This window comes from Penicillium manginii (assembly GCF_028828005.1).
Source record: "Penicillium manginii strain IBT 31320 chromosome Unknown utg000005l:1.0-5665137.0:1.0-5668048.0, whole genome shotgun sequence".
Lineage (NCBI taxonomy): Eukaryota > Fungi > Ascomycota > Eurotiomycetes > Eurotiales > Aspergillaceae > Penicillium > Penicillium manginii.
Genome location: NW_026643106.1, coordinates 5,368,146 through 5,383,204, shown reverse-complemented (window position 1 = coordinate 5,383,204; position 15,059 = coordinate 5,368,146). Strand labels below are relative to the sequence as shown.

The window sequence follows — 15,059 nt, the reverse complement described above, 5'->3', positions numbered from 1 at the left end:
GTCTTTCCCGTCTATCTCAGATGTTTTTGTTGACGATCTTGGCGTCCTAGTAGTAAGCAGCGGATTTTCTAGCAGTCTGTGTCGTTCTGTAACGCCCTCTTGAACGGTTGGTAATTTTTATTTGCAAGGAGATATCGAACAATACATCAAATAATTCATGTTCTTGCTGCTCTCAAACAGTATTCAATACGGTGGAATGAAAATGGCGGTGCTAGAAAGTGCAGGTACCTAGTGGGTGTTTCATCACATAGGGCATTTCATGTCACCGGGATGGGGGTCCCCCATCCCGGTGACATGAAATGCCCTGTGTGGTGAAACGTCCGCCAGGTACCTGCACAATCGAGCACCGTCACTCCCAATCCACATCTTGAATGTTGTCTGAAAGCTGTAGCAGCAGTAATCATGGAGTTTTTTATTCCGTAGCTCTTCTCAAACAAGGATTACAAAACGATAGGGTGGTGGATTACGGAACGACACGCACAACTAAAAATTCCGCTGTTCACTACTATCCCGCCAAGATCATCAACAAGAACGCCTGGGATGGATAGGAACACATATTTGGATGGCTTCGCCTACCCGTTTACCTATCTTGATTCACTGTTTCCTCATTATTATGGTACCTTACGACATACCAATTTTGGTGGAAGTCTTGGCAGCAGAAAGGTACATAAAACAAAAATACAGAAAAGGCCAATACACAGGAAAAAAACAAGTGTGTAACTTGATGTATGAAAAGTACTAGCGCCGCTAAACGGAACACCCACACCGAAACCGTTTCCGCAAGTAGGAGATGGTCTGCTTCCAGGAAACATAATTCTAATGGAAGGAGTTCAGGGCCGCATCGGACGATGAGGATATACAGTAATGAAGGAAAAGTGAGGAAGTATAGATATTAGATCTACACTTATGCTGCCTTTACACTACATGGTATAGAGACAGGCCTTGAATGATAGAGCGTCGTCGCGTTTCCTGTGCTGAAGCAGGAAGTCTAAAGAACATCAAGACTGGTCGCAGTTCTGAAATGCTCGCGCCCAAGCACCTTCTCTTGTGCTTCCAACGCCCGTCGATGCATTGCTTCCGCCTCTTCATATTTCCCTTGATTGGAGAGCACGTGACCAAGGTGAGTGACACTGTTGAGCGTGGAGGGATGCTCGCGTCCAAGCATCTTCTCTCGTGCTTCCAACGCCCGTCGATGCATCACTTCCGCCTCTTCATATTTCCCTTGGCTGGAGAGTACTAAGCCAAGGTCACTGACACTGATGAGCGTGTGAGGATGCTCGTGTCCAAGCACCTCCTCCCGTGTTTCCAACGCCCGTCGATGCATCGCTTCCGCCTCTTCATATTTCCCTTGGCTGGAGAGTACTACGCCAAGGTTACCGACACTAGTGAGCGTGTCAGGATGCTCGCGTCCAAGCACTTTCTCTCGTGCTTTCAACGCCCGTCGATGCATCGATCCTGCCTCTTCATATTTCCCTTGTCTTTCAAGCACTAAGCCAAGGTCATTGACAATGCCAAGCGTGTCAGGATGCTCGGGTCCAAGCACCTTCTCACTCCCTTCCAACGCCCGTCGATGCATCGCTTCCGCCTCTTCATATTTTCCTTGGCTGGAGAGTACTAAGCCAAGGTTATCGACACTGATGAGCGTGGAGGGATGCTCGTGTCCAAGCACTTTCTCTCGTGCTTTCAATGCCCGTCGATGCATCGCTTCCGCCTCTTCATATTTCCCTTGGCTGGAGAGTACTAAGCCAAGGTTATCGACACTGGTGAGCGTGGAGGGATGCTCGCGTCCAAGCACCTTCTCTCGTGCTTTCAACGCCCGTCGATGCATCGATCCTGCCTCTTCATGAACTCCTTGAAGATCTAGAAACCACCCACAATTAGATGAGAGGGTGGCGACATTTAATAAATCTTCATCATCTACGTCATATATAGATTTCAGCACACTTTTGGCATGCGCAAGGAGCGATCGACATTGTGTCCAGGTTTCGTACTTGCCATCGGGAAACATCCGTGCCATGATCCCTCGTGATTTGGCCTGCCAGCCGTGGAGCTGCTGGTGCATGCCCAGCCACGCCCGAACCGATAGTTGCACTAGGCGGTGCATGTCAAATAATCGTTCGTTCATTTCCAGTCGGATCAGAGAATAGCTGAGCAGCGGCGCCAATGCATCGTGAAAGTCCAGTTCGTCTGAATCCGAGTCGCGCACCAGATCTTCGGGGATTCCCTGCCGATCAAACATGCTCATCAACGCCAGAAGATCGGTCGCTGCGGTCCGCTCCTGACGGATCTGCTCGAATGATAGCTGCCACGTGGTGATCACCGCATTCCGAATGCTGGGATCGCGCCGGAGATCCGGGGAATCCTCATTCTGGAGAAGCCGCGTCCGCTTCGACTCGCTTTCATGGAAAAGTCGAAGGTATGCGGAGACGGTGACCAGGGGCAACCGGTTGGAAATATAGGCCCCCGCCTGAGTGATTGCCAGTGGGATATATTCCAGGGCCTGGACCAGTGCCTTTTCATCCTCTCCAGACTCTTCACACTCTCCAAATTGGGGGGGCCGGGATCCTTGCCCGTAACAGGGCCAGGGACTCTGCTTCATTCATTGGCTGAACCGTGATCACATGACTCTCGTTCCCCACCAGATTCCGCGCCGCACGACCGTTCCGCGATGTGATCAGGATGGATCCATGCGCGGCCTGCGGCAGGAAGCTCACCAGTGGCCCTCTTTCATTGGATGTATTACCACGGAAAAAGATACTATCGTCATCCGCATTGTCTAACACCATCAGCCAGCGCCCATTGCCTGGATCACACAGCCACCGATACACGAGCTGGAGGATGTTCATCTTCGGATCGTCCAGTCCTGGAATCTCCGCCACTGCGGCAATCTCTTGGTAGCCCTGTTCCAACCGCGCCGCATTGCTGGCATGGATCCAAAACACCCACGTGTCCGGTGTAGATTCTCGCGCGCGGTAGGAATACTCGATGGCTGTCTGGGTTTTTCTGGATGGCCATTTGTCTACATCAGTTATGATTCAACAGCCTTGGCTATAGGGACAGCTCACCCGACGCCGCCCAATCCTACCAATGCCACCCGGTCATGACGCTGGCCAATCGCCCCATGCTTTTCCCTGATCGCGCTGATCACGGTTTCACGGCCCACAAACATCGGGTCCTTCTTAAAAGGCACCGTGGAGCACGGCGCAGGCTTCGGACGCGCCGGTGTTAGGGTGTTCTGTTGGTCTCAACCAACAAGCGACTATTAGTCCTGGATAAATGGGGGGGCTATGTATTGTAAACTCTACCTGAAGGCAGATGGATCACTCCATAATTTATCCCAACCTGGTTCCCCAGATTATTGCTGCCGAACGATATGGAAGACATAGTGCGTTCGTAATGTACATTGCGTTTGTCTGAGACGATCATTGTCAGAGGTTACAGAAAATGGCAGGGCAATCATCCTCAGCCTTGATATCATGTCACCGGGGTCTTTAGATTGGTGAGATGCTATGGTTCTATCTTTGGGTAACTCACCGAACCGAGCCGCCACCACTGACGGCGCGTCATTTGAGAACTGGCGCAATTTATCGAGCGCCGTTCGATACCCGGCTGCGTTGCGTGAGTCGAATTTGACCACCATCGAGTGATCTGCATGCAGCGGCACCTTGTCCTCGACATGGTCGGGGAGCTGAAGAAGAGCCGAGTCTGCGCCAACCGTCGTCATAAAATCCCCGGTGCGATTCCATCGTCCGCTTTCCGAGTCCTATGGCGATCGTCAATACATGTCATAGCTTGTTTCTGACCAAGACCAACGCGTACCAATGCCAACCGCCTCGTCTGCTCTGTCTCATAGAAGCTGACCACTTTGCGGTCCCGGATCAGATTTTTAAAGTCGGCCAGTTGATGGATCAGGGTATCCGAGTTGCTAGAAATCTGTCGCAGTAGTTGCTCTCGCGGATGGCTCTGATCCCCTGCGAGCATCTGCTGGATATCGTCCATCACTAATCCTTTATGTGGAATGGCAAAGAGGATCATGCCGTACGTGGCTCGATGCAGCGACGTAATCGCCGGATGGTCTTCCTCCATTGTCTGGACAGCCCTCACCAGGCACTTCAGGTGATGTCAGTATATCATACATAATACCTATACTCGGATGGTGGTCCTACGTGAGCCATGATAATGCCTCCAAAGCTGTGCGCGATGAAAATCAGAGGTCTCTGCTGGAGCTGGCTACAGAGTGAGCCAAACTTGCTGTCAATAGACAGGTCAGATATCGTCTCTTACCTCCTTGGTGTTCCGGATTTTCTTGATCTCCTCCATCAGTTCCCGCCCGTAGTCGAGGATCGTGTCGACACCGTGACTCGACAGCTTGGAGTTGTACCCGTAGATCATTGTGCGACACTGCGGCAGATCTTTCGACAGGAAGTCACGAAGCCACATCCGACCGAGATTCCCTCTGCCCTGCCACGATCCGTACGCATGTCCATCCAGTCCGGCGATCGCCATGATACTATGTTGCATGATCAGTCAGTGTTGATCTTCTAGATATCAATAAATGCACAGTCCTTACTCCGCAACCACAGGCTCACTATCGTCCGGCGCGTAGAGCTGGGTGAATCCGAAGAAGTGGCAGTCAAAGTTAATGTCATCGTCTCCCATCTCAACCTGCCAGTCTCTGAGGGGGTCGACTCTCAGCTCATGAAGGAAGTGAGGCACTCCACCGCGAAATTTCACCAGCGCCACCCTCTCTTTGTCACTTTCATAGCATGAAGGCACGATTGTGATCTCAGCGATTTGCGATCTCTCGTCATCGGTGAAGTTGTCGTCGAGTGCCTCCTGCAGTGCTGTCCTGAGATTCCCATCGGTCTTGAGATCCCCATCAGGCAGTTCCCTCGACAGACCTGTCACCCGGAAGACGTGCGACTTTTTCTGGCTAGCCATCGTGATTGGTGCTCATGCTGTATGATAGAATGGTAAATCGGATGAATGCGAACTGTGTGCCATTTGTTGGTGGATGGCCACCTCAACCTGCCAGTGAGGCTGAATCAATCAACACGTGCGGGGTTTACGCATGTACCTATGATCATCACTTCGTAGATACTGCTGCATACCAAATGCAACTTTCTCCCAAATCATGTCTTGATAGGGAGAGCATCCAATCCACATATGGTCCTAGTCTGTTTTTCTCGAAAGGCTAAGTTATCCCCCTACCAAAGCTTTACTATAAGCTTCACTTCACTTAATAGATGGTGACATTCTCCGTACCCCTTACCCTGACATCACGTGAAGTATTTTGAAACTAAGCTTCCTTCGGTTTAGTTTAAAGCTAGCTATTTTTGACTTAGCTTCTCGTGAGAGGACGGTGTTACGTGAGACCACATCTAAAGCGAAAGAAAAAAATTCCTGTTCCTCGGGGGATCGCTTTGACCCTGAACTGCACGTGACTGGTGCCCCATTTCAAGGCAGCAGACGCACCAAAAATAACCGTTTAAATCTGATATTGTTAAGCGCTCCTGGTGAAAAATGCAAACGGTGAAGTTTACCCGCTCTATTTTCTCTCAAATCTACGTGCGAATTATAGTCAAAAAAACTGTGTTTTCGTCTTTAACATGATCGCACCTTCAATTATACATGCAACAGTGTTTACTTTTGCTCAACTGACATTATCCATATTCTCTTGTTCAACGTTCAAAAGTCGTGCTATCTTACTAAACCTAATTACTATGACTTCGTTGTACATGATGTAGAATGGCTGTTGATGTTGAGAGTCATGCATGTTTTTTTTTTCGTGGGTTTGTTTACACGACACGTATACTATGCTCAAATTACAGTATCCCAATCCTTTCTTGCTGTTCAACGTTCGAGAATGAGAATTTTGGGCTAATTATTGATACAGATTCACATTGCCGACCGATTCGCCAGGCTCAATTCGTGGCTAAGTTATTAAACTCGCAGCAATTATTTGAGTCTACCAAACACACCAACAATCATCAAGATTCCACGAGCTGGCTGATTTCGGCGTTTTCTTGATATCGTTATTGAAAAAACGGCGAAGTTCAGTATGTAGATTGAATGCTATTTTGTATCAAGATTGTGATGGAATCGTTGAGTCTCGCTGGTGAAAGTTGGTACAAATGAACCTCATCTAAAGCCAGTCAGGAATTCAAGTACCAATTGAGCATACATGGCGTGCTCTAGAATCCATTCACGTAATTCGCAGTATTGATTTCCTCATGCCATTTCATGGTCTGAATGGTTTCAATTTAACTAGGAAATGCCTCTCCGCATACTGGACTCAAAATGACCACGATGTCTCCAGCCCATCAGCGTCCTGCGCGCACATCATACGCAATTCGGTCGAGATCGACCGGGGTTCCCGCATCCACCTTGTGGCGGCGGGCCAATAACAAGCCTTCTATCGCCGATAAAGCCGCCAATCAGCAATATCTTACCCCGCAAGAGGAGCAAGCCCTGGTTGAATATGTGTTGCGGTTGGCAGATAACGGCTATCCGCTTCCAGTGAAGTTTTTACGATCGCTCGCTCTGATTATCGTACGCCAACGGTCCTCAATTTTCCAGATCACAGATCCCAGCCTTAAGGTCCGACCTCCGGGAAAGAATTGGCCGCAGGGCTTTTACCGACGACACCCGCGGTTGAAAGCGCGACGGCTACGAGCGATCGATTGGAAGAGAGATGGCCGACAGATCGAAGACAAAGTCCGACACTGGTTTACCATCATTGGCCGAGAGCTGGCCGATCCGGCCATTCTGCCGGAGAATGTGTACAATATGGACGAGACAGGAGTGCTTCTCAGCGTTCTCAACTCCCTCAAGGTGCTCGTCGGCAAGGATGATTTGAGAAAGCATCGAGGGACCACGGTGAAGCGGACGCTAGTAACGGCGATTGAATGCATCTCCGCCGATGGTCGATTCCTGCATCCTCTCATTATCTGGCCAGCGGCCACTCATCGCAGTTCGTGGACCACTCACCCCACTCCCGGATGGCATTATGCCTGCTCCAAAACAGGCTATACAAACACAGAAATCAGTCTGTACTGGGTGGAACATGTGTTCGATCCGCAGACTCGAGACCGAGCGGGCGGCCGGCCACGACTCTTAATCTGCGATGGTTTCGGCACCCATGAGTCTCTGGAGATTATGAAATTCTGCTTTACTAACCACATTATCTTATGTCGTCTCCCTTCTCATACGTCTCACAAACTGCAGCCATGCGACGTGGGTGTGTTTAGTCCTCTGAAAACGGCATACCGGGCACAGGTTGAGCAGGCATGTCGGGCTGGAGTGAGTAACATCGGCAAGCCACACTTCACCTTTCTTTATGATCGCGCCCGAAAAGAGGCATTTACACCCCGCAATATACGATCGGCCTGGTCGAGAAGCGGCCTCTTTCCATTCGATTCCTCTCGCGTTCTCCGAGAGTTTGAAGCGACCCAGCCCGAGATACAGACCGTGGTCAGTGTGGACCATCCGACCGTGTCCTCCGATCTCTGTTACCCACCAAACACCTCTGATTATTTTTCCTTACTTCGGAGCGAGGTCGAGCAAGATACCCAGAATATGGACAGTGTATGCAAAAATCGTCTGCAGACACTGAGCCGTGCGGCTGAAAAGGTCTTTGCAGAGCGCGCCTTGTTGCTGGAGGAGAACCGGATCCTGTTTGAGCAGAACAATGAAAAGACCTGTCGACAATCCAGTGGCCTGACGGTTGTAGGACATGCAAAAGTGATGAGCTACGAAGATATTGTCGAGGCGCAGAAAAAACGCGACATGATGGTAACGAAACAAGGTCCCACGCGGGAAAAGAGGTCGAAAGCCGGGGACATTTCGCTTTCGAAATCGGAGGAGAAGCGCAAAGCGGAGCAGGAGATTCAAACATGGAAAATGTGTGGTTATTGCTCAGTTTTAGATTTATAGGCTCGTTCGGCATGGGAGAATTCCCGGTGTTTCTATCATCTCATCGCGCAGATGTAGCTAACCGTTTCGTCTGGCCGTTTCCTACATCTGTTGTTTCCTATTCGCATACTTGTACCATTACCAACAAGTGATACCTCAAAATGTAGTTACGTCTGATATCGACACTTATTTGCCTAAGTTTCCACCCGAAGTTCTCGTTGGCCAGGCTTTTTGTGGTTGTGCCTTGTAGGTTAGGCTAGGCGGCGTTGTGTTCCCGTGAGGCTGAGCTCCCGCAGGCTCTCACAAGGCTAATCGTCAACCCCACTTTTTAGCGACAAATTTTGTCGACCAAAACAACCTTTATGATTAATTTCTCAGCATTCAGCATCATGCTAAGCTTTAGCGTATTCTAATCTGGTAATTTCAGAAATGCCAACTCAAGCACAACCCTCTTTATCGCCATGCCCCTTCCACAAAGACGATCAGCTCAATGGTGATCTCGATGCATCGCTCGATTATCTGCCAGGTCATCCTCGGATCAAGATGAGCGACAGTAAGAAATTGTTTGACTTCATTCGCCAGGAAGTCTGGTCAGAGGACCTCGAGTCGATATCGGGCAGACTCTGGTGGATGTCGAAGCAGGATGGCAGTAATATCTCTCTATTGCATCGACAGCGAGTGAAGGGCCGACAGATCATCGTGACCGAGGATCCTCGGCTGCATCTCGTCTAGATCGTCGATCGAATCTTTCTTAAACCCCTTCCCCAATACATAACGTCCTACCTATTCTGGGATACGATCATGAGCGATCCGTCTAAATATGGTGCGTCGGTGAATTTAAGAAAGGCCGCACTCGGGTATCTGCGAACGTATTTCTACCTGATCCAGCATGAATCAGATCTACGAATCGCACAAGATCCGGCTCTCTTGTCTGGTCCCTGAATACGTGACCTGGCGACGTTTCTGTCAGTTCACTGATCAGTTCAAGGACATCACGGATAACGAAGTGTCGGGACGCTATCATTACGGAGAGATCCGATTGTCGCGACTGAACTATTATGCGCCTGTTCTCTTGGGTAGAAGCCAGTATCATCGTGTGAATCATCAGTATCGAGCATACTGTACTTTGCTCGTATGCAAGGCCCCTTGATATCTGCATTTGCATTTTTCTCGATTCTCCTGAACTGTATGCAAGTCAACCTCGCTGCCTCCGATTCTGATGAGAGATATTCGAGTGCCCTGTTATTTGCATTTTGCTACTGTCATAGCACTTTGGTTGGATGTGTGACCGGGGTCCTATTGCTGATGTTGGTGTTTCTTTTCCTTTTCAAAGTGATCAGGGAATGGAGGTTTGCGATAGCCCATCGGCTACTGTGGGGAAAGGATCCACAGCGAAGACAAAAAGGCCATGTGTAACTAGGAATTCAAGGAGATCCCAAGACATTTTATCATATTTTAGATTGGTACTTAAATATTCTTAATAGTGACTTAAAGAGGGTAATTTTGACGTGGCTTTCTCTGATTACAAACTTGGCGAATTCCACGAGTTCTTGAGGAGACCAAACGGCATTGAATCTCCATGTGAAGCTTCACAACCCTGTCTATAACGATGTCTGAAGAATGTTGAACAACCATACTCGTGAATTTTTGACGACTGTTGGTGGATTTGCCAGACTCAAGCGTTCACTGCGTGTTTAACAGTCACAGTTGTTTCCTGCAAGTCTGTCGAGAATGTCGATGCTGTACGGATAATTTGCCCAAAAAACCGCTTTTGACCGTTGAAAACCGAGAGGAAAATTGAACGCTGTCACTCAAGCAAAAGTAGACAGTCTTAAGCAGAAGTTGATGGGGAAAAGCAAACGTGATACTTGACCGTCAACGGCCAAGCAAATACAGGTGCGTTCGCCCGGGCAAATTTCACCATTTGCCAGTTTTCACCAGGAGTGTTTGACGAGATTCGGGTGAACATAAACGGTCGTATCTGCTGGTTTGAAATGGGGCATCGGTCACGTGGATTTCAGGGTCAAAGCGATCCCCAAGGAACAGGAAATCTTTTCGATTCGCTCTGGATTTGGTCTCACGTAAACCTTCTGTCAGTATCAGTGGAGATTCAGTATTGTCAGGATGTGTATTAGTTTGCTGTTTATAGACTAGCCGAGATTAGTCATGTTCACACCCATACAAGTTTGTATAGGTACAGGCATAACAATTCAGACAACTACCCATGGACCTGATTGGACGTACATTTCTAGACCGACACCTTCTGACCACGAGGCGCTAAGTCTAAAGTGGCTAGCTCTGGGGTGAACCAAGCCTGATTTGTTTCAAATTACAACACGTGACGCCGGGGCAAGAGTTGTGGGGCGGAAATGTCAAACCATTAAGGTTATTATAATCAGCTTCGTAGGAAAATAGCCTTTAGATAGTAGCGACAGACTGATAAAGTAAGTGACGGTGAACCTTTTCTCCATGAATGATATAGGAGACAGTGCATTTTGGTATAGTTATATCCACGAAGTGATAGTACCAATGATCAACATAGGTTAATGCTCGATACCCCGCACCTGTTAGTGGATTTAGCCTCGCCAGCACGGCTGAGATGGCCATCCCCAACAAACGATGCACAGTCCGCGCTCATCTAATTTCCCATTCTATCGCCAAGCATGAGTCCAAATCACGATGGCTAGCCAAAGAAAGTCGCACGTCTTCCGGGTGACAGGTCTATCGAGGGAACTGCGTGATGGGGAACTAAAGACAGCATTGCAAGAGGCACTCAACGACAACTTCACGGACGACGAGAGATCGCAGATCAAGACTGAGATCACAATCGTGCCTTCATGCTATGAGAGTGACACACAGAGGGTGGCGCTGGTCCAGTTTCGCGGTGAGGTGCCTCGCTTCCTTCATGAGCTGAGAGTCGACCCTCTTGGAGACTGGCAGGTCGAGATGGGAGACAATGACATCAACTTTGACTGCCACTTCTTTGGATTTACCCAGCTCTACACGCCGGAGGAAAATGGGCCAGTGGTTGCCGAGTAAGGATGTCGTTATCTATATCTTAAAGATCGATACTAACTGATGTCGCGATATAGCATCATTGCCATTGCCGGACTGGACGGACATGCGTATGGATCGTGGCAGGGCAGAGGGAATCTCGGTCGGATGTGGCTCCGCGACTTCCTGTCAAAGGATCTTCCGCAGTGTCGCACCATGATCTACGGGTACAACTCCAGGCTATTGAGCCGCGGAGTTGATACGATCCTCGACTACGGACGGGAGCTGATGGAGGAGATCAAGAAGATTCGGAACACGAAGGAGGTGGGAGACGCTATCTGACTTGTCTATTGAAGCAAATTCTGGCTGATTGTTCGACTAGCTCCAGCAGAGACCTATGATATTCATTGCACACAGCTTTGGAGGCATAATCTTGGCTCACGTAGGACTACCATCCGATCTTACGTATTATATGTTATATGCTGACATCAAGCTATAGTGCCTGGTCAGGGCCATCCAGACAATGGAGGAAGACCACTCAGCGATCACGTCGCTGCATCGAGCCACGTACGGCATGATCCTCTTTGCCATCCCCCATAAAGGATTGGTGATGGACGATATCCAGCAGATGCTAGCAGGGGACAAGAGCCATCCGCGAGAGCAACTACTGCACCAGATTTCCAGCAAATCGGATGTCCTAATCCATCAACTAGCCGACTTCAAAAATCTGATCCGGGACCGTAAGGTGGTCAGCTTCTACGAGACGGAGCAGACAAGGCGGTTGGTATTGGTTCGTTTTGGTCTTTGCCTGAAACAGGCTATGACACGCACTGACGATCACAATAGGACTCGGAAAGCGGACGATGGAAACGCACGGGGGGATTTTATGACGACGGTTGGCGCAGACTCAGCTCTGCTCCAGCTCCCCGATCACGTAGAGGACAAGGTGCCGCTGCATGCAGATCACTCGATGGTGGTCAAATTCGACACGCGCAACGCGGCTGGGTATCGAACAGCGCTCGATAAACTGCGCCAGTTCTCAAAGGACGCGCTATCGGTGGTGGCGGCTCGGTTTGGTGAGTGACTTGCTCCAGTTCTTTTGCGAGCTAATAGGAACTGTTTTCAGCGCAGGTGCGTCTGAAGCCCCAACCGTGCTCCACGGTGCCTTTTAAGAAAGACCCGATGTTTGTGGGCCGTGAATCTGTGATCAGTGCGATCAAAGAAAAACATGGGGCGATCGGCCAGCGCCACGAGCGGGTGGCATTAGTGGGGCTGGCCGGCATTGGGTAAGCTATCCCCATCAGAAAGCCTGTTGAATAACAAGTGATCTCACTACCGTTAGAAAAACCCAGACAGCCATCGAGTATTCCTATCGCGTGCGAGAATCCACATCGGATACGTGGGTGTTCTGGATCCACGCCAGCAATACGGCGCGGTTTGAACAGGGCTACCGGCAGATTGCCGCAGTTACGGAGATTCCGGGACGGGACGACCCGAGGACGAACCTCCTCCAGCTCGTGTATCAGTGGCTGTGTGATGCATGCAATGGGCGCTGGCTGATAGTGCTAGATAATGCAGATGACGATAGTGTCTTTTTCGGTGGCCATACATCCAATGAACGAGGGCCACTGGTGAGCTTCCTACCCCAGGCCGCGCATGGATCAATGCTGATCACATCGCGAAATGGTCTTGCGGCACGGAATCTGGTGGGGAATGATGGTCATGTGATCATGGTTCAGCCAATGAACGAGGAAGAGTCCCTCGCCCTTTTACGGGCAAGGATCCCGGTCCCCCAATCTGGAGAGTCTGGAGATGACGAGAAGGCATTGGTCCAGGCACTAGAATATATTCCGCTAGCAATCACCCAGGCGGGGTCCTATATCGCCAACCGGTTGCCCCTAATTACTGTTTCCGCTTACCTTCGACTTTTCCATGAAAGCGAGCCGAAGCGAACCCGGCTTCTCCAGAATGAGGATTCCACGGATCTTCGACGAGATCCCAGCATTCGGTATGCGGTGGTCACAACTTGGCAGCTATCATCTGAGCAGATCCGTCAGGAGCGGCCGGCGGCGACTGAGCTCTTGGCGTTGATGAGTATGTTCGATCGGCAAGGAATCCCCGAAGATCTGGTGCGCGACTCTGATCAGGACATCTTGGACTTTCATGATGCATTGGCGCCGCTGCTCAGATACTCCCTGGTCCGACTGGAATTGAACAAACGATTGTTTGACATGCACCGGCTTGTGCAATTATCGGTTCGGGCGTGGCTGGACAGGCACCAGCAGCTCCAGCCCTGGCAGGCCAAAGCACGAGGGATTATGGCGCGGGTATTTCCAGATGGCAACTACGAAAACTGGACACAATGTCGAGCGCTCCTTGCGCATGCCAAAAGTGTGCTGACACCTATCAAGGACGTAGATGATGACGATCGATTAAATGCTGCCGCCCTGTCATCTCATTGTGGGTGGTTTCTAAATCTTCAAGGAGCATATGAAGAGGCGGAGTCGATGCATCGACGGGCATTGGAAGCACGAGAGAAGATGCTTGAACGTGAGCATCCTGACACGCTCAGCAGTGTCAACAACCTTGGCCGTGTGCTCTCCAGCCAAGGGAAATATGAAGAGGCGGAAGCGATGCATCGACGGGCGTTGGAAGCACGAGAGAGGATGCTTGGAGGCGAGCATCCTGACACGCTCAGCAGTATCAACAACCTTGGCCGTGTGATCTCCAGTCAAGGGAAATATGAAGAGGCGGAGTCGATGCATCGACGGGCATTGGAAGCACGAGAGAAGGTGCTTGAACGTGAGCATCCTGACACGCTCAGCAGTGTCAACAACCTTGGCCGTGTGCTCTCCAGCCAAGGAAAATATGAAGAGGCGGAAGCGATGCATCGACGGGCGTTGGAAGCACGAGAGAAGGTGCTTGGAGGCGAGCATCCTGGGACGCTCGCCAGGGTCGGTAACATTGGCTCTGTGCTCTCCAGGCAAGGGAAATATGAAGAGGCGGAAGCGATGCATCGACGGGCGTTGGAAGCACGAGAGAAGGTGCTTGGAGGCGAGCATCCTGACACGCTCAGCAGTGTCGGTAACCTTGGCCGTGTGCTCTCCAGGCAAGGTAAATATGAAGAGGCAGAAGCGATGCATCGACGGGCACTAGAATGACATTGAGAGGTGTCTGGACGAACGGTAACTACTCTAGATATTCTTTAGGCTTTTTGGATCAACGCTGGATACGTGATGGCGCTCCATAATCCCAGATCCGTAGCATTTAATGCAATGGAAGCATGCATTGAGCCACAGTATCTGTGATTGGTCATTCTTCTTGCAGCACCTCATATTTTGATGTGGTCTCGAAGTAGATTCCTATGTGCCAACAGGGGTGTTGGCCGGCTGTTCTGTTTAGCCTCGCTAGTATTTTTCATACATCAACTTACATGATTGTTTCCTTACCGTGTATTCGCTTTGTCGGTATTCTTCTCTTATGTACCTTTTTGCTGCCAAGAATTCCAGCAAAATTGGTAGTTTCTGGGGTACCATAATCATGATGATATAAAAGATCAATATAGGTAACGAGGTAGGCTAAATGATGCAACAGTATCTTTCCTATCCATCCAAGTCGTTTTTGTGGATGATCTTGGCGTCGTAACAGTAAAGAGCGGATTCTCCAGTAGTATGTGTCATCTTGTAATCCGCCACTCTAAAACTTTGGAATTGTTTTTAAAACAAGATATCGAACAAGAAACCAAATGATTATCGTTTCTGCTGCTCTCAGGCAACATTCAATATGTGGATTGGGAGTGACGGTGCCTTAAATGTGCAGGTACCAGGTGGGCGTTTCATCACATAGGGCATTTCATGTCACCGGGATGGGGGTTATACTGGCCCTCAACTTCATGTACTCCGATCAATAGATGATCTGCGCTAAGGACTTGGCAGTGGGGCCTGGGAGAAGAAAAGCCATCTGGGGTAGAAGCCGCTTTCGCTATCGACTGTACCACGGGTACGCCGTTGGCATTCGAACCTCTCCTTCTTCGAGATGAGAGAGTGTCTAGGGCGTTGCAGATTATGGTGGGCCGCACTCGGAAGTAAGGCCTCACGGTCGGGTTTTACCGATAGCTGAGAGGCTGCAAATAGTGCAAACAATTTCATCGT

The 15,059-nt window shown here is 49.8% G+C and overlaps 4 protein-coding genes across 4 annotated transcripts; 3 read left to right on the top strand and 1 right to left on the bottom strand.

The window, feature by feature from the left end:
* Window positions 1-988: 988 nt before the first annotated feature.
* N7533_008317 (uncharacterized protein) lies at window positions 989-4,941 on the bottom strand (the record flags this gene model as incomplete). Its single annotated transcript, XM_057104967.1, has 9 exons — window positions 989-2,590; window positions 2,640-3,003; window positions 3,066-3,235; window positions 3,301-3,413; window positions 3,484-3,763; window positions 3,820-4,110; window positions 4,167-4,226; window positions 4,285-4,510; window positions 4,571-4,941. 9 exons carry the CDS (start codon window positions 4,939-4,941, stop codon window positions 989-991), a joined length of 3,477 nt encoding a protein of 1,158 aa, XP_056959924.1.
* A 1,368-nt stretch (window positions 4,942-6,309) lies between these two features.
* Window positions 6,310-7,935, top strand: N7533_008316 (uncharacterized protein; the record flags this gene model as incomplete). The annotated part of the gene is made up of 1 exon (XM_057104966.1): window positions 6,310-7,935. The coding sequence occupies one exon, from the start codon at window positions 6,310-6,312 to the stop codon at window positions 7,933-7,935; it is 1,626 nt and encodes a 541-aa protein (XP_056959923.1).
* A 408-nt stretch (window positions 7,936-8,343) lies between these two features.
* N7533_008315 (uncharacterized protein) lies at window positions 8,344-8,646 on the top strand (the record flags this gene model as incomplete). Its single annotated transcript, XM_057104965.1, has 1 exon — window positions 8,344-8,646. One exon carries the CDS (start codon window positions 8,344-8,346, stop codon window positions 8,644-8,646), a length of 303 nt encoding a protein of 100 aa, XP_056959922.1.
* Window positions 8,647-10,593: 1,947 nt separating this feature from the next.
* Window positions 10,594-14,069, top strand: N7533_008314 (uncharacterized protein; the record flags this gene model as incomplete). Its single annotated transcript, XM_057104964.1, has 6 exons — window positions 10,594-10,949; window positions 11,007-11,232; window positions 11,291-11,350; window positions 11,408-11,984; window positions 12,035-12,194; window positions 12,251-14,069. The coding sequence occupies 6 exons, from the start codon at window positions 10,594-10,596 to the stop codon at window positions 14,067-14,069; spliced, it is 3,198 nt and encodes a 1,065-aa protein (XP_056959921.1).
* Window positions 14,070-15,059: the final 990 nt, after the last annotated feature.